Raw genomic sequence first — 18,485 nt, forward strand, 5'->3', positions numbered from 1 at the left:
TATACAGCATACAACGTGAGTTTTGAAAATGATTGATCTTGATTAACCTTTAAAATCCAAATTCCTAATATCTGATTTTACTGAAAATGCTTCAATTCCGAAGCAATGATTTCATCTTTAATAATGCGTCATCTATGTGAAGTCTGCAGTTAAGCCACAGAGGATATAGTTACAGACTAAGGCTTTACTGTACTGAAAAAATATGGATTACATGAAGAGCGGTGATCCAGACACATTTCTCTGAAGAAGATTTAAAATTATTTGTTCCTTGTATTTTGTATTCTGTACATTTATGTTTCTAATTCGTTTATTTAAACTAGTGACATATCTTCTTATTGTTTCCAGTCCGTGAGCTCAATACTAGTATTGAGCTCACAGCTGGCTTTTACAGTGGTTAATGTGATTTCATACGAATTCTCAATAACTAAGAATTGGAATATGTGCAGAAATAATGTCTTTACTGCTTCTTCGATCATGTGGACAGCATATTACTTTAAGAAGTGAAACTGTGTTCGGAAGATTAAAACAGTTGCAATCCGTTATGAAATATGGTAAGATATACTTGTTTAATTATGAAAAAAATGCTAGGAAGATACAAGTTTTCTGTTTTCTAATTTAAATACTGTGTTTTAGATATTTCCAAGATTTTCAATTCCTTTATTGGCCACTGGATAATTTTTTCGGTGACATTAGCTTTACTTACGTTGTGAAGAGTATAATCTCTGAGATTGCAACAGGTGCTGTGTAGTGTGTACATTGTGGATGAGGTCGTAGAATCGCAGTTATTGACAGTTGGGTTGACGCACTGGTGACGCGAAGTGTGAACACAATTTGTACTTTGACGTCGGTGACGTGTAAACAAGCGGTGCGTATTTATTTTCAGAACATTTCTGTGGAAATAATTCTTCGTGACAAAGACAATACTTATTATGACATTGGTGCGGCTTGCTATATATGTGTTGTACGTAAAGCCGGTAATCAAGTAGATTCGAGTTTTCTCTGTAATTTTAGCTTTTTGGGTATGATTGTTTATTTAGCAGTACAGGTTTTAATCATTTGACGAATTATATTAAACAATTTATTTTCACGTGCTTCTAGTTTGGCGATATCCATCAGAACGTAAGGCATTAACACTGTCGCAAACAACAGTCTCCTGTGTTTAGGAGAGGTGAGCTTTCGCCAAATATACGCAACGCCGGTGACAATTTGTGTCATATGTAATTGTCAGTGCTTGTGCAGCACATAGCATCATAGACTTACTTTGCGTCTTTTTTTTGTCAGTTGTGTTGCACGAAATAGTTCCTGCAAAGTAAACCCGCAGTTAAATACCAAACGAAGTGGCGCAGTGGTAATGCACTGGATTCTATTTAGAGAGTAAAATCCCTTCACGTTGTTTCCCTAGGTCGCTTAACCTAAGGTAGGCACCGGTATAATTCCTTTGAAAATGACGCAACCAATTTCCTTCCCAGTTGTTCCCTATCAGGGTTTGTGCGTTTTCCCTAATCTCGTCGTGGACGGTACGTTCAACCTTTGTCTTCCTTCGAACCGGATAGAATTTTTATTACTGTAGAGACCTGGAAAGTCACATGAGGCGTTACAAGCGACAATACAATTACGTTCGTCTCTCTCTCTCTCTCTCTCTCTCTCTCTCTCTCTCTCTCTCTCTCTCCTCTCTCGAATAGTTATTGTTTTTTGTCATTACGTATGACAGAGTATTGCATTATTTTTAATACGTGCATTGTGTTACTATTTACAGACCGCATTCCAGTTTTCAAAGTACGTTAATACATATCACTTTCTTGTCCTCAATTAAGAATTCATCAACTTCTTAGGGATGTAAGGACTCGGGAATAAAATCATCTGATTTTTATTTTGAACTGTTGATGTGATAGCTCCCTGAAAAACAAATGTGTGGCAATGAGTATAATTGATTTATTAGCAAAACAGTTTTTTTTTAGTTGTACAATGGAATGATGCCAGGTCACAATTATTTCTGGTACTGTTTTTAAGGCATATGTTGTATTGCTGGTGTCTTCAATGCGTCTTCTTCACGAGAATTGTGCTGCAAAAATGTCAGAGTGATGTTAATGATATCTGGATGGCATGCTGTTATATTATCCTCAGATACATTGCTTGCATTCTTTCGGTGGTCCCACATACTGCCACTGTATGATATGACTATATTTAGGCACAATAGACAATTTTCATCTCTGGATGCGAACACAAAGGTGAAAATATACTGCTGTTAATTTCTCTCAGACTACCACTTGTTCTGTGTTATCCCAAGGAAGTTTAGAATTGGTGGTTATCTCAAGGGAATTAACAGCCCTCAATCCTTATTACACGTAATATTTCAATCGTATGCCATATTTTGATTGATTCATAGGAAGTTTTCATTCCACTAAGCTTCAACATTGTCAGTGGTTTGATCTGTTTCATATTTCAACTTCTCTGTTGTTTCTGATGTTATTCAGACAGCTGTATCTGAGAGTAAATGACTACAAGTAGATGGTCCTATTTTTATGTGGCAAGCCATTACTATAAATAATACTGGGTCGAGTAAAAACATGTAAGGAATGTCCACACGTGCTTGCAAGTGGCCAGATTCTGTACCGTTAACAATAACTAAGTTCAGTCTACTATTTAAATACATCTTTACTAATGCAACGGTGTTTCAATATTTAAGTGATACCACTGCAGTTCATTTTGTAATGTCTTGGGAGAGTGTCACTAGCTTTTGCCAAATCAAAAAAGTCTGCTCTGAACCAATGTTTGTTCTCTAGTTGATTAATGCACTATGACAAATGACACAGCAGCCCTAACAGCACCCGTACCTTATCTAAAACCAAGTTTTCAGTAAAGATCTGGGTTTCCCTTCATTTATGTTTAATTTGGTTGCTGTAGTATTTGGAGGAGGAGGGGGAGGGGTAAGTCTTACATTCTATTTAGTCTAGTCATTCAGATTTTTGGAAGAGTGACTTTCTAAAAGGGGGCTGTTTTCGCTGTTCAGTGTCTGCTACTTGATATGTTCCCATGTTCCGTGGATCATTTGTGCAAATAGTATTGCAGTGAAATGGAATCAGTCATTTGACATTCATTTTTACCCATTTTTCTTCTGGTTCTGTAACAATATTAAACATTGTTTCTTCTGAACTACTTTGAACTATTTAAACAAACTTCAAGAGGGGATAAATGTAGGCTACTGTGAAGTAGTAGTCAAAATGCATAACTCCTTAAACAGGTGATCATGTGTTTGACCAATGAACATTTTCTTTCTTAAAGCTGATCTACTCCAGAACATTATTGCTTATGACATCATTGAATGAAAATACTCAAAATATGTCAACTTACTAATTTGTCTCTCCCCAAGATTTGCAGTGATTCTAACAAGGGAACCTCGCCATCGCACCCCCCTCAGATTTAGTTATAATTTGGCACAGTGGATAGGCCTTGAAAAACTGAACACAGATCAATCGAGAAAACAGGAAGAAGTTGTGTGGAACTATGAAAAAAATAAGCAAAATATACAAACTGAGTAGTCCATGCACAAGATAGACAACATCAAGGATACTACGAGCTCAGGAGCGCCGTGGTCCCGTGGTTAGCGTGAGCAGCTGCTGAACGAGAGGTCCTTGGTTCAAGTCTTCCCTCGAGTGAAATTTTACTTTCTTCATTTTTTCAAAGTTATGATCTGTCCGTTCGTTCATTGACGTCTGTGTTCACTGTAATAAGTTTAGTGTCTGTTTTGCGACCGCACCACAAAACCGTGTGATTAGTAGACAAAAGGACGTGCCTCTCCATTGAGAACTGAAAACATTTGATCGCAACGTCATAGGTCAACCGATTCCTCCACAGGAAAACACATCTGATACATTCTATACGACACTGGTGGCTGCATGTGCGTCACATGACAGGAGTATGTTATCAACCCACCTAACTTGTACACTTGGCGAATGGGTAAAAAGATTCTTCTACCTTGCCCACTTTAGGTTTTCTTGTGGATGTGATAATCACTCCCAAAAAAGTGATGAAAACATAAAAGTTTGTCACATAAACCGCAACAAATGAATGCAACAATTTCAGTCGCACAGTTTTCCCTATGCTCTGTCAAAACATATGTTTTTAAGTTTTCAAATTTTTCAGTGTGTAGACCGTCAAATCCTGCATATGTCCAAGCAAATCTGAACATGTCCTGGAATTTTGGAGAGCAAAGTTGATTATGTGTGAGTGCCGGAACTTTGATAATTGACACATGATCACATAAACAATACTGCTGTGTGTACCTGTGCAGCTTTGCAAAATAATTGTCTGGAAAAAAAATTAAGCTTTTCACTCGAGGTAAGACTTGAACCAAGGACCTCTCGTTCCACAGCTGCTCACGCTAACCACGGGACCACAGCGTTCCTTAGCTCGCACTATTCATGATGTTGCCCATCTTGCGCATGGACTACTCAGTTTGCATATTTTACTTATTTTTTTTATAGTTCCACACAACTTCTTCCTGTTTTCTCAAGTGATCTGTGTTCAGTTTTTCAAGGCCTATCCACTGTGCCAACTTATAACTAAATCTGATGGGGATGTGATGGGGAGGTTCCCTCGTAAGTGCAAATGTGGCCGAACTAATTTGTCTCAAGAGATCAAGAATGTGTTTTTTCCACATTAAATTCTTATCAGTAGATACCTAAAAATTTTGGCATTCCCACCATGGTTATTATTTCCTCGCCACAAATTACACTTATCATTGGTGCAGTATCTCTAGATGTGTAATACTGAATATGTTGTCTTTTTGAAGTTGAGGGTGAGGCTATGTGCAAAAAACCACTCAGCAATCAATAATACTCTTTGAAGAACATTAGTTACCATTTCTTCTTTTGCTATGTATGTATGCGAGCATGGATTGATTACAGTACTAGTGTTATCTGCAGAAGTTACTTATTTGCTGCACAGTATTTTCAATGGAAGGTCATTTAGATGTATGAGAAACAGTAGTGAACCTAAGATTGAGACCTATGGAGCTCCATAAATGATTTCTCCCCAGTCAGAAGAACCTCCCCTGCTTACATTGGTTGAGTTGTTACATATAACTTTCTGCATTCTTTTAGTTGGATATGATACTTGAAAAAAGCCAACTCTCTCTCTCTCTCTCTCTCAGTGCCTGATACAAGTTGCTCAAATATTTGCACACATTTCATACAGGGTGTTTCAAAAATGACCGGTATATTTGAAACGGCAATAAAAACTAAACAAGCAGCGATAGAAATACACCGTTTGTTGAAATATGCTTGGGACAACAGTACATTTTCAGGCGGACAAACTTTTGAAATTACAGTAGTTACAATTTTCAACAACAGATGGTGCTGCAAGTGATGTGAAAGATATAGAAGACAACGCAGTCTAAGGGTGCGCCATTCTGTACATCGTCTTTCTGTTGTAAGCGTGTGCTGTTCACAACGTGCAAGTGTGCTGTGGACAACATGGTTTATTCCTTAGAACAGAGGATTTTTCTGGTGTTGGAATTTCACCGCCTAGAACACAGTGTTGTTGCAACAAGACGAAGTTTTCAACGGAGGTTTAATGTAACCAAAGGACCGAAAAGCCATACAATAAAGGATCTGTTTGACAAATTTCAACGGACTGGGAACGTGACGGATGAACGTGCTGGAAAGGTAGGGCGACCGCGTACGGCAACCACAGAGGGCAACGCGCAGCTAGTGCAGCAGGTGATCCAACAGCGGTCTCGGGTTTCCGTTCGCCGTGTTGCAGCTGCGGTCCAAATGACACCAACGTCCACGTATCGTCTCATGCGCCAGAGTTTACACCTCCATCCATACAAAATTCAAACGCGGCAACCCCTCAGCGCCGCTACCATTGCTGCACGAGAGACATTCGCTAACAATATAGTGCACAGGATTGATGACGGCGATATGCATGTGGGCAGCATTTGGTTTACTGACGAAGCTTATTTTTACCTGGACGGCTTTGTCGATAAACAGAACTGGCGCATATGGGGAACCGAAAAGCCCCATGTTGCAGTCCCATCGTCCCCGCATCCTCAAAAAGTACTGGTCTGGGCCGCCATTTCTTCCAAAGGAATCATTGGCCCATTTTTCAGATCCGAAACGATTACTGCATCACGCTATCTGGACATTCTTCGTGAATTTGTGGCGGTACAAACTGCCTTAGACGACACTGCGAACACCTCGTGGTTTATGCAAGATGGTGCCCGGCCACATCGCAAGGCCGACGTCTTTAATTTCCTGAATGAATATTTCGATGATCGTGTGATTGCTTTGGGCTATCCGAAACATACAGGAGGCGGCGTGGATTGGCCTCCCTATTCGCCAGACATGAACCCCTGTGACTTCTTTCTGTGGGGACACTTGAAAGACCAGGTGTACCGCCAGAATCCAGAAACAATTGAACAGCTGAAGCAGTACATCTCATCTGCATGTGAAGCCATTCCGCCAGACACGTTGTCAAAGGTTTCGGGTAATTTCATTCAGAGACTACGCCATATTATTGCTACGCATGGTGGATATGCGGAAAATATCGTACTATAGAGTTTCCCAGACCGCAGCGCCATCTGTTGTTGACAATTGTAACTACTGTATTTCGAAAGTTTGTCTGCCTGTAAATGTACTGTTGTCCCAAGCATATTGCAACAAACGGTGTATTTCTATCACTGCTCGTTTAGTTTGTATTGCCGTTTCAAATATACCGGTCATTTTTGAAACACCCTGTAAATGTCCAGATTGACACAATATGTATTTGCCCCAGGTTTTATGTTACTCATGGTTTGCATCTTAACAGATCGGGTAAGTAACTGATAGCCAAACAAATTGTCAACATTGTTACAACAACAGTAAAAGCAGCTATACCAAGGACAGTATTGGTAGCAACAATATCACCAATCTCACAATCACCTGCAACAGCAGAATAATCTTCATAACTGGTGTCAAGTAAGGAACACCACCTTCAAAACCCTACAGCTGATACATCATCAACCACATTAGTTGCAAATTAAGAATCACCTGAGGATAAGCCAGCACCTCCACCAAGTCCAATAAAAACACCAGCATCTGTAGCAAAAGCAGCACCAACAGTGGTAACAGCAGCAGTACCATCAAAAGGAGGGAAGAGTGCTATGGTAGGGGAAGAAATTAAAAGTAAAAGAAACAGGGTCAACTATTGTGCACAGGAGGAAAATAGTGCTGTCTGACAGTTTGAGCTTTTACCTGCCATGTTTCCAATGGGTGTGAACCATTCACCACCTTGGCTTCTTGCAGTGGCCAGTGTTCATCTTAGACTTCATTTGCTTCCTAAGGAAACTCTACTCTGGGTTTGATCTATCACTGTGTCTCAACATTTACACACAACTTGATGATAGCACCTTTATGTACACTGATGGGTGTAACACACTATGGCGTTGGTTATGCCTTCATCATTGACACTGACCGTTTTCAGTATCGGCTTCAGGAACATTGCTCAATATTTACAGCTGAGCTCTTTGCCTTTTATGAGGCCATGCATTACATCCAGTGACACAGGCTTATTAATTGTCGTATGCCCCAATTATCTGTCCCCTTCAGAGTGTCTGTGTGTTGTACACAGTCAATTCCTTAGTGCAAGGGGTCCAAAAAAGCTTCCACATGCTCACTTTTGATGGACCTGATGTGATTTTTGTGGGTGCTTGGTCACTTCGCTCTGACAAACAAGGCTGCAGTCCTCCTACCTTGGCCCTCTAGCTCTTCCATTCCTTCGAATGATCTCCATATTGGCATCTGTTGACGTCATTTGTTAGATGGTGATCTTCCACCACTGTGTGCTCATTGTCATCAACCTTTGATGGTCTGGCCATTTTTTAAAAACCACTTACATTCTAGTGTATGCCTGCTATCTGAGTTACCAGCCATGTCAGTGAATGATACTCAGGCTGTCAACCGCATTTTACTTTTTACCCATTGTAGCAATATGGCAAAGGACATTTAATCTCTAGTTCAGGATCTCCACTGTCTCTACAGTGTATTTTGTGGACCTTCCTCCAAGAGGAAGATCCTTGTTCTTGGTTCCCTTGCCCCCTGTCAATTTTGGTTAACATGTAGTCATTTTTAACTTCTTTCTCGTATTAGTGTTCTAAGGTTGACATGGGCACTAGTGACCTCAGTTGTTTTTGTGTCCTAAAACAAACCCAAAACAGTTTGGTTTTTTAGTCGTAGGCAGAAGGAAGGGTAAACACACAAGGTAAGTGGTTTGTGTGAAAATAATATATTGAGTAATGGAATTACTAATTTAGACACTGGTATAAAGGTGCCATCTGTATTACAAAGGACTACATAAACAAATCTCAGATAGATACACATCCAATGTAGCTGACAGGAGAATCGCTGGAAAAGGTTTTGAAGTTAAAGTACTTCACCAAAATGTGCAATATGCCTCCATTAAATCAAATGAAATTGATGTATTATTAGCTACTGAGATGCCAAACATTTTTATAGCGGCAGAGCTACAGGAAAATAAACTAATCTGAAAGTACCGGGTGATAAATTTGAAAACTGAATAAATCACGGAATAATGAAGATAGAGAGGTACAAATTGACAGACATGCTTGGAATTACATGAGGTTTTATTAGAACCAAAAAAATACAAAAGTTCAAAAAATGTCAGACAGATGGCGCTTCATCTGATTAGAATAGCAATAATCACCATAACAAAGTAAGACAAAGCAAAGATGATGTTCTTTACAGGAAATGCTCAATATGTCCACAATCATCCCTCAACAATAGCTGTAGTCGAGGAATAATGTTGTGAACAGCTCTGTAAAGCATGTCTGGAGTTATGGTGAGGCATTGGTGTCGGATATTGTCTTTCAGCTTCCCTACACATGTCGGTCGATCACGATACACTAGAGACTTCAGGTAACACCAAAGCCAATAATCGCACGGTCTGAGGTCTGGGGACGTGGGAGGCCAAGCATGACGAAAGTGGCAGATGAGCACACGATCATCACCAAATGACGTGCAAGAGATCTTTCACGCGCCATCTGTCGGACATTTTATGAACCTTTTTTATTCCCCTAATAAAACCCCATGTCATTCCAAGAATGTGTGTCAATTTTTACCTCTCTATCTACATTATTCCATAGTTTATTAAGTTTTCAAATTTATACTGACTTTTTGATCACCCGGTATATAAAATATGGCACATTATTGTAGAAGTAAGAAACAAAAGTGATGGTGTAGCTATGTGTACTGAGATGACAAGTCATAGAATATCTCCTAATATTGTGTTGGACCTCCTTTTTGGCCGGCGTAGTGCAGCAACTCAACATGACATGGATTCCACAAGTCACCGAAAGTCCTCTGGAGAAACAGTCATGCTGCCTCTATAGCAACCCAGAACTGCAAGAGTTTTGCTGGTGCAGGATTTTGTGCACAAACTGACCTCTCAATTGTGTCCTACATCAGGAAGTCTGGATGGCCAAATCATTTGGTTGAATTGTTTGGAATGTACATCAAACCAAACAAATGGTGTCAAAGTAGCTGAACATTTCCAGTCAATGATTGATTCAGTTGGACCAGAGAACCCAGTCCAATCCATGCAAACACAGCCCACACCATTATGGAGCCACCACCAGCTTGCATAGTGCCTTGTTGACAACTTGCATCCATGGCTTTATGGGTCTGCACTACTCTGGAACCCTGCCATCAGATCTTACCAACTGAAATCAGTACTCATATGACCGAACCACGGTTTTCCAGTCCTCTAAGGTGCAACCGATATGGTCAAGAGCCCAAGAGTGTCATAGGCGATGTCTGTTGGGCTCTTAACAAAGGTATTCACATCAATCACCTGCTGCCATAGCGCATTAATGCCAAATTTTGCCACACTATCCTAATGGGTACATTTGTTGTACATCCCACATTGAGTTTTGGTATTATTTCACATGATATTGCTTGTCTGTTAGTACTGGAAACTCTATGCAAACACTGCTGCTCGTGGTTGTTAAGTGAGCGGCATCAGCAACTACGCTGTCCATTCAGAAATGGAGTGCCCTATGCGTCTATCTCCAACTATCAGCCCACATTCAATGTCTCTTAAGTCCCATTGTGTGGTTATAATTACATCAGAAACATTTTCCTTGACTTACTGAGTATGAATGACAGCTGTGCCAATGCACTGCCCTTTTATACCTTGTGTACACGATACTACTGCCATCTTTATCTGTGTGTATTGCTATTTCGTGACTTTTTTCAACTTTGTGTATGTTGATGGTAATATAATTGATGGTACTGCATATCATATACTTAACTGTACAGAACTAGTGATTGAAGCAGTAGCTGCTAGGAAAAAAGTGTGTTGTGCTGTGTCTGTATCACTCACCAATCTCAAGAGTGGATAGTTTCCTCTTTGAATTTGAGATATTACTAGGCAGACTTACCAAAGAATTCACTTTTTTAATGGTAGATGACTTTAATATTAATGACAATGAGGGGGAATATTTGTGCAAGAGCTTCCTTGTTATCTGAAGCTCATTCAACCTGCAGACACACAGAAAAAGTCCAACATGATGTACAGATACTGTACACACTATTATATGTTGTGTAATCACTAACATATCAGAGAACATATTGAATTTACAGTACATGAACACGATAATTGCTGACTATTATGGCCAATCAATTGAAGTGCATGGTAATGTTACAATGAAGGTATAGTGATAGAACTGAAGCAGACCAGACCAGGAAACCTGTCTTGGAAGTTTCACTGAAAACAGAAAACTGGGAGAAGATTATAGTGAAAAAATTAGAAGAGTCGGAAAAATTTTCTGTGAAACTAAGTTATTTTATAAATATTAGCTGTCCAAAAGTACCTAGTAAAGTACAAGAAAAGCTCAGTAAAAACTAGATCACAGCAAAAATTTGGAGTAGGGAAGAATTAAAAGAAGCATATAAATATTAATATTAATCAGGAGGATAAATGTTTAGTGAATGGTGGGGTCTGTAAAGACATGAAGCAAGCCTACAGCAGTTCTATAAGGGAGAGAAAAGCCAGCTCTTATAAACATATAATAAAAACTTTGTCAGATATCTCTAAAACTGTGTGGGCAGAGGCAGGTAAGAGACAAAATACCAGCTCATGTTATCACACTTAACAAAGGAAGGAACACAACTAAAAGATCGATATGAAGTATGTGAAATTTTCAGTCAGTACTACATGGCTGTAGTGGATGGATTGGTCAAAAACCAAAACACTGAAGTAGTAAATAATATAAAAACTCCAGAAAATTAACAGGTTGTTTATTCCTATCACCTACAGATGAGTCATAAGCCATAACTAAATACTTAAAAAGGCAGATGGATTGGATGGCATATCTCTTTAAAGTATTAAGCATATTTCTAAATACCTAACAAAACCTATCATGTTCCTTATAAATCAAATACTGCAGGAAGGGATATTTACAAATTGCTTAAAGAAAAGCAAAGTAATCCTTCTATATAAAAGAGGAGACGAAGGGAATTCTGGCAAATACAGACCTATCAACATCACATCTGTTCTGTTGAAAATTGTAGAAATAGTCATAAAGGATAGAATAGTAAACTTCATAGAGAAACATAAAATGATAAGTAGGGCACAGAATGGTTTCAGAAAAGGCCAATCTACAAATACAACTGTTGTGTACATAGTTCCGCGTAGTCAGCACGTACACAACTTTCCCACTATAGCGCGCCCCGCTAAGCACAACAGCGCAGGCGTAGCGTTCGTCCATCTCTGCACTAGGAGATGGCACTGCCTAAGAGACGGACCAAATTCTGCTTCCGCCGGTCCGCGTATTAATATGTAATGCAGCCTATGAGATCGCTGCAAACGTAGAACCTTTTCTCCTCACGGATCACACTTGCGCAGTGATACCTGAACGCGCGAGGTATTATAACGAGTGTACAGACCTCCGATTAGTCAGTCTGCATTTCTTTGCACCAGTCTGCATTTATCTGCACCTGTCTGTTACATTAGTCTCCACCAGTCTATAGTCAAGTTTCAGTTTGCACCTAATAAGATTACCGTATTCCTGTACATAGCCATGAAGATAAATGAATAGACACTTTGTCAAGTATCAGAGGTATGTGAGAATAAGATTAACGTACCAAGACCAAAGGAACTTCAGATTGTCAATTGTAAACAGCATCCAGAATCAAGTTACCTAATGTCTATGCTTTTTATTATTTTAATAAATGTGTGTGAAAATTAATCAAGTTCTGTTTAAAGTTGGTCACCGTCAATCTGCTACTCTAAGCGTGCAATTGGCATTTCTATCGTCTGACCTAACGGCAGAAGATAAACACGCCACGATAAGACCACGAGAGATATCACTCACAATACAAATGTATTTTGTGATTCGTTTCTGAATCATGTACCGAGTGAGGTGGTTATGCCTCTTAATGTACGGGACACGCTTTTGTGAGGACTGGGCTTTATTACCTGCCCAACCATCTTGATGTGGGATTTGCATGGTTTCGCCTTGTTGCTAAGGTGAATACTGGGATGGTTCCTTTGAGTAAGCCATTTCCAACTTCTTGCCTTATCCTCCCCTTACCCTATCCTACTTTGTTAACTTTTTATACATATGCTAGCGAACATGGAAATGCTCTGCAATTGCTAAATGTGTGTGGGGAATTTTATATGCATCCTAATCTCCTTCTTCTCTCTGTCCATCTCCTCCTGCCATCCTCCCCCCCTTTGTCCTTCTCACCATCTTCCTTAGCTCTTTGTCCATCTTGTCCCCCTCCCTCCCAATCTTTCTCCATCTCCTCCTTCCCCCTCTTTCTACTCATCTCCTTCTTCCCCTTCTCTCTGTCAATTTCCTTCTCCTACACCTCTCTGCCCACCTCACCTTCCCCACTCTCTCTGACCTTGAGCCTTGTTTATTGTTATTGGAATTGAAACCTTGACTAGGAAAAGAAGTCACTTAACATTAATGGGTAAATTGGTTGGGATCATTAATGTAAGGGCTACAGGAGAGACCTCTTCAGCTGCTAGATCTGTGAGAATAGCAGCTTTAATGACTGTATTGCTCATATTTTTAATATATGAATGGGTAGTATTGCAGTTTTGATGCAATTGTATCCATTTTAGTGTTTATTGCCCGTCTGTCATTCTTATGGTTTTCTCCTTTCTTCCACCTGTGTTTTGTAAGTCTCGATTATTTTACTCCCACCCTTGTGGAATTATTTTAATTGGAACGAGGGCCTGATGATGTAGCAGTTTGGTCCCTCCCCCCTCTTTCAAACCAATCAACCATGGACTCAGGCTAATGTCTGAAGTAGTTATGGAGGGAATTGACACCATGAATACTGCAGGTCTGTCCATAAATCCGTAAGAGCATGATGGGGTGGATATCCCTTCTGAACAGCACATTACAAGGCATCTCAGATAAGCTCAACAGTGTTCATGTCTGGGAAGTTTGGTGGCAGTGGAAGTGTTTAAACTTGGAAGAGTGTTCCTGGAGCTGCTCTGTAGCAGTTCTGGACATGTGGTGTTTCACATTGCCCTCCTGGAATTGCCTAAGTCTGTTGGAATGCACTATGGACTTAAACAGATGCAGGAGATCCGACAGGATGCTTACATATGTGTCACCTGTCAGTCGTATTTAGATGTATCATGGGTCCCGTATCCCTCCAACTACACATGCCCCAACCATTACAGAGCCTCCACCAGCTTGAACAGTACCCTGCTGACACACAGGGTCCGTGGTTTCATGATTTTGTCCTCTTAGCTGTACACGTCCAGCTGATTGATAAAATTTGAAACGAGATTCATCCGACCAGGCAACTGTTTCCAGTCAACAGTCCAATGTCAGTGTTGATGGGCCCAGGCGAGGCAAAAAGCTTTGTGTCATGCAGTCATAAAGGGAACACGAGTGGGTCTCCGGCTCCGAAAGCCCATATCAATGATATTTTGTCAGATGATTCAGACACTGACCCTTGTTGATGGCGCCACATAGAAATCTGTAGCAATTTGTGAAAGGGTGACACTTCTGTCACATTGAACGATTCTCTTCAGTCATCGTTGGTCCCTTTCTTCATGATCTTTTACCACCCGCAGAGATGTTGGAGATTTGATGTGATACCAGATTCCCGATATTCACGGTACACTCATGAAATGATCATATAGGAAAATCCACACTTTATCACTACCTGTGTCCCATCGCTCATGCGCCAACTATAACACCACATTCAGATGCGCTTAAATCTTGATAACTTGCAATTGTAGCTGCAGTAACAGATTTAACAACTGCCCAAGACACTCGTCATCTTATGTAGGCATTGCTGACTGCAGCACTGTATTCTGCCTGTTTACATCTCTCTGTGTTTCAATACGCATGCCTGTACCAGTTTCTTTGGGACTTCAGTGTAAATTGAGCAAGAACATAACATGATTTTTGCTAACAATGTTTCCTCCTTATGTATTATATATATTTATTTACCTCATACATTGAAAAATTAGTATCCTATGTCTGTCAGTGTTTATTAGAGCAAACTATAAAAAATTGAAGTAAATTGGTCAAGAACTTTTGAAAAATTTTGATAACAACTTTTCTCTGATAAATAGTATGAATATATTTACATACCACATATTTTTAAAAAGTAGTACATATCTGTCTGTTCATCACTTTTGTGCAAAAATCTGTAGTAATTTTGTCAAGTACTTTTTGAGATTGTTGTGAATCTTTCCCATTTACATATTCTATACATAGTTACACATTGTTTCTATTTTAAAAGGGTGTAGCATATGTGCATCTGATTGTTTATTGGAATATCATGTAAAATTTTTAAGTAAATAAATCATGAACTTTGACGTTTTTGGTAACAACGTTAAACTAAAACTTCTCTTTGTATAGTAGTATAGATGATATGTCTTCAATGTCTGACATGTTCGATGTTATTGTACTAAGTGGTCTATGGATAAATAAATAAATAGACCTGTCAGACTTTTTATTGTGTGTTCAGAGTCCTGTTAGAAAAATTAAACCACTATGGCATAAGAGGCCGAGCAAACAATATTATCAAGGCCTTTACTGAAAATAGGCAGCAGTTTGTAGAGATAAAATATAAATAGTTTTATGTCTGCCTGGAGAGGCAAACATAAGTTGGAATTGGTAGCAGGTCGTGACCGGGGTGTGATGCAAGATCTGATGACCGAGAAAGATTAGTCTCCAAGTAAGGCACCAGCGATCAGGAAGCTTACTTATCCTTATTCTCCACTCTGAAGCAGGCACCGTCTATTGCTCTCGTAGCAAGTAGCTAGATAATTAAGTTCACAATACAATTCACAAATCCACAGTGCAATTCCAATCATAGCTAAGTTCTAAGCACAAGGTTGTCATATAAGATCTATACAATAACAGTTAAATATTAACACAGCTAGTGAGCAAGAGCGAGTGGCCGTGTCGTCAGGTCTGTGCTCCTGTTATATCTTGTGGCCATAGAGGGAGCTGCAGGCAAAAATTATTGAATGGCCCGACGTCTTCAGCTGGAGATAACACCTCGAACCTACGGCGGCCGTGACTTGAAGCTAAGGCTGACCACCGCGCATGTGCGGCCGGTCTGAGCTGCCTCAGGGCTTGCGTGATTCGTTTAGGTCTGCGGACATAGCAAATGGGGCAGCTGATGGGGGAATGTGCTTTCAACATTCAAAGAGGTAAAACATGGTGTACCCAGAGTTGGGTGTTGAGGCCATTGCCATCTATTTTATATGTAATTGATATGCCAGAATGTGTAAATGAACACACATGTTGATGACATACTTCAACTAATTATCAGTAAATGTGCAGATGACCTTGAAATGAGGACATATTTAGAGGTGGATAGGGCTTCAAATATTTTGGGGATCCAAACTTTTTATAAATGGAAGTACGGGGGGCGTTTGAAAAGTCTGTGCAAAAATAACAACTGCTTACGTGTTTGGGGTAAACCTTTATTATTTTTCGACAGTGTCTCCTTTCAGACTTACACACTTCGTTCAACGCTGTTTTAATTTGTGGATCCCTTCCGAATAATAGAAATGGTCAAAGTGTGAAAAATAGCTATTAATTGCTGCAATCACCTCCTCATGTGACTAAAATCTTTGTCTCGCCAGCCATTTCTTCAAATTGGGGAACAAATAGTAGTTCGAGGGAGCCAAGTCTGGAGAATAAGGGGGATGTGAAACAAGTTGGAATACTATTTCCATTAATTTTGCGACCACAATTGCTGAGGTGTGTGCTGGTGCATTGTTGTAATGGAAAAGGACTTCTTTGCGGTCCAATCGCCAGCATTTTTCTTGCAGCTCAGTTTTCAGATGGTCCAGTAACGATGAATAATATTCACCTGTAATAGTTTTACCCTTTTCCAGATAGCCAATAAGGATTATCCCTTGCGGATCCCAAAAGACAGTCGCCATAGCCTTTTTTGGTGCAGATTCTCCCTTGGTAACCCATTGTTTTGATTGTTGTTTGGTCTCAGGAGTATGGTAATGTATCCATGTTTCATCCACAGTGACGAAACAATATTTAAAGTTCTGCTGATTCTTCCTAAATAGCTGCAAACCATCCTTGCAACACTTCACACGATTCCGTTTTTGGTCAAGCGTGAGCAATCGCGGAACCCCTCTTCCGGATAGCTTTCTCCTGTCCAAATATTTATGCAAAATATTTTGTACCCATTCATTCGAGATGCTCACAGCACTAGCAATCTAACACACCTTAAATCTTCTGTCGTCCATCACCATATCATGGATTTTATCAGTGATTTCTGGAGTCATAACCTCCACATGGCGTCCAGATCGTTCAGCATCACTTGTACCCATATGGCCACCCTGAAAATTTTGAAACAGCTTACAAACTGTTCTAATTGAAAGTGCAGAGTCACTGTAATGTTTATCAAGCTTATCTTTAGTCTTCTGAAGTGTTTTGCCTTTCATAAAGTAATGTCGAATCACCACATGAAATTCTTTTTTCATCAATTTTTTTGACAATCACTCAACTTCCTTGATTCACATGGATGCCAAACACAAAGAAATAGACAAATATGGCTGAAACTTGGTGTGCGTTCTTTCCAAAGATGCTACTAACTAAACACGACCTCAATACATGCTGGTGGTGCCATCTCTTGGACTTTGCACAGACTTTTCAAACGCCCCTCGTAAAACAACTTTCATGAGAACACAAGCAAATAGGGCAGTCAAAGCAGATGATCTAGATATCAAGCTTTGGGGATTAAGGTATTTCAGAAATTCGTTGCAAAAAGTCTCTGGGATTGATGGACAGTTTCATGACAAGGAAGATTCATACTGATAAAACGTGTTCAAAAATTAGCACAGATATATTTCTCGTGAGAAAAATGTCACAAACTGTTGATCAAGATGCTTTACTAACAATTTATTGTGGACTAATTTTCCTGCATACCTCATACTCCAGATCCTCTTGATCCCCCCCCCCCATGAACCATGGACCTTGCCGTTGGTGGGGAGGCTTGCATGCATCAACGATACAGATAGCCGTACCGTAGGTGCAACCACAACGGAGGGGTTTCTGTTGAGAGACCAGACAAACATGTGGTTCCTGAAGAGAGGCAGCAACCTTTTCTGTAGTTGCAGGGGCAACAGTCTGGAGGATTGACTGATCTGGCCTTGTAACACTAACCAAAATGGCCTTGCTGTTCTGGTACTGCGAACAGCTGAAAGCAAGGGGAAACTACAGCCATAATTTTTCCTGAGGGCATGCAGCTTTTCTGTACGATTAAGTGATGATGGCGTCCTCTTGGGTAAAATATTCCAGAGGTAAAATAGTCCCCCATTCAGATCTCCGGGCGGGGACTACTCAAGAGGACATCGTTATCAGGAGAAAGAATACTGGCGTTCTACGGATCGGAGCGTGGAATGTCAGATCCCTTAATCGGGCAGGTAGGTTAGAAAATTTAAAAAGGGAAATGGATAGGTTAAAGTTAGATATAGTGGTAATTAGTGAAGCTTTTGACAATGTTGACTAGAATACTCTCTTTCAAATTCTGAAGGTGGTGGGGGTAAAATACAGGGAGCAAAAGGCTATTTACAATTTGTATAGAAAGCAGATGGCAGTTATAAGAGTCGAGGGGCATGAAAGGGAAGCAGTGGTTGGGAAGGGAGTGAGACAGGGTTGTAGCCTATCACCGATGTTATTCAATCTGTATATTGAGCAAGCAATAAAGGAAACAAAGGAAAAGTTCGGAGTAGGTATTAAAATCCATAGAGAAGAAATAAAAACTTTGGGGTTCGCCGATGACATTGTAATTCTGTCAGAGACAGCAAAGGACTTGGAAGAGCAGCTGAATGGAATGGACAGTGTCTTGAAAGGAGGGTAAAAGATGAACATCAACAAAAGCAAAACGAGGATCATGGAATGTAGTCGAATTAAGTCTGGTGATGCTGACGGTATTAGATTAGGAAATGAGACACTTAAAGTAGTAAAGGAG

General features: G+C 40.0%; 1 protein-coding gene across 2 annotated transcripts in view; it reads left to right on the forward strand.

Moving 5' to 3' along the window:
- Window positions 1–403: 403 nt before the first annotated feature.
- The window catches only part of LOC124796251 (saccharopine dehydrogenase-like oxidoreductase), a 77,638-nt gene continuing 59,556 nt past the window's right edge, over window positions 404–18,485 (forward strand). Inside the window, exon 1 of one of the 2 annotated variants that reach the window (XM_047260352.1) lies at window positions 404–551. In XM_047260352.1, the coding sequence (XP_047116308.1) occupies window positions 452–551 (100 nt within the window). In that variant the 5' untranslated portion in view covers window positions 404–451. Of the gene's footprint in view, window positions 552–730; window positions 866–18,485 lie in introns of those variants that run through there. The other variant, XM_047260353.1, reaches the window with a different exon arrangement.

Source organism: Schistocerca piceifrons, chromosome 4, assembly GCF_021461385.2.
Source record: "Schistocerca piceifrons isolate TAMUIC-IGC-003096 chromosome 4, iqSchPice1.1, whole genome shotgun sequence".
Taxonomy (NCBI): Eukaryota; Metazoa; Arthropoda; class Insecta; order Orthoptera; family Acrididae; genus Schistocerca; species Schistocerca piceifrons.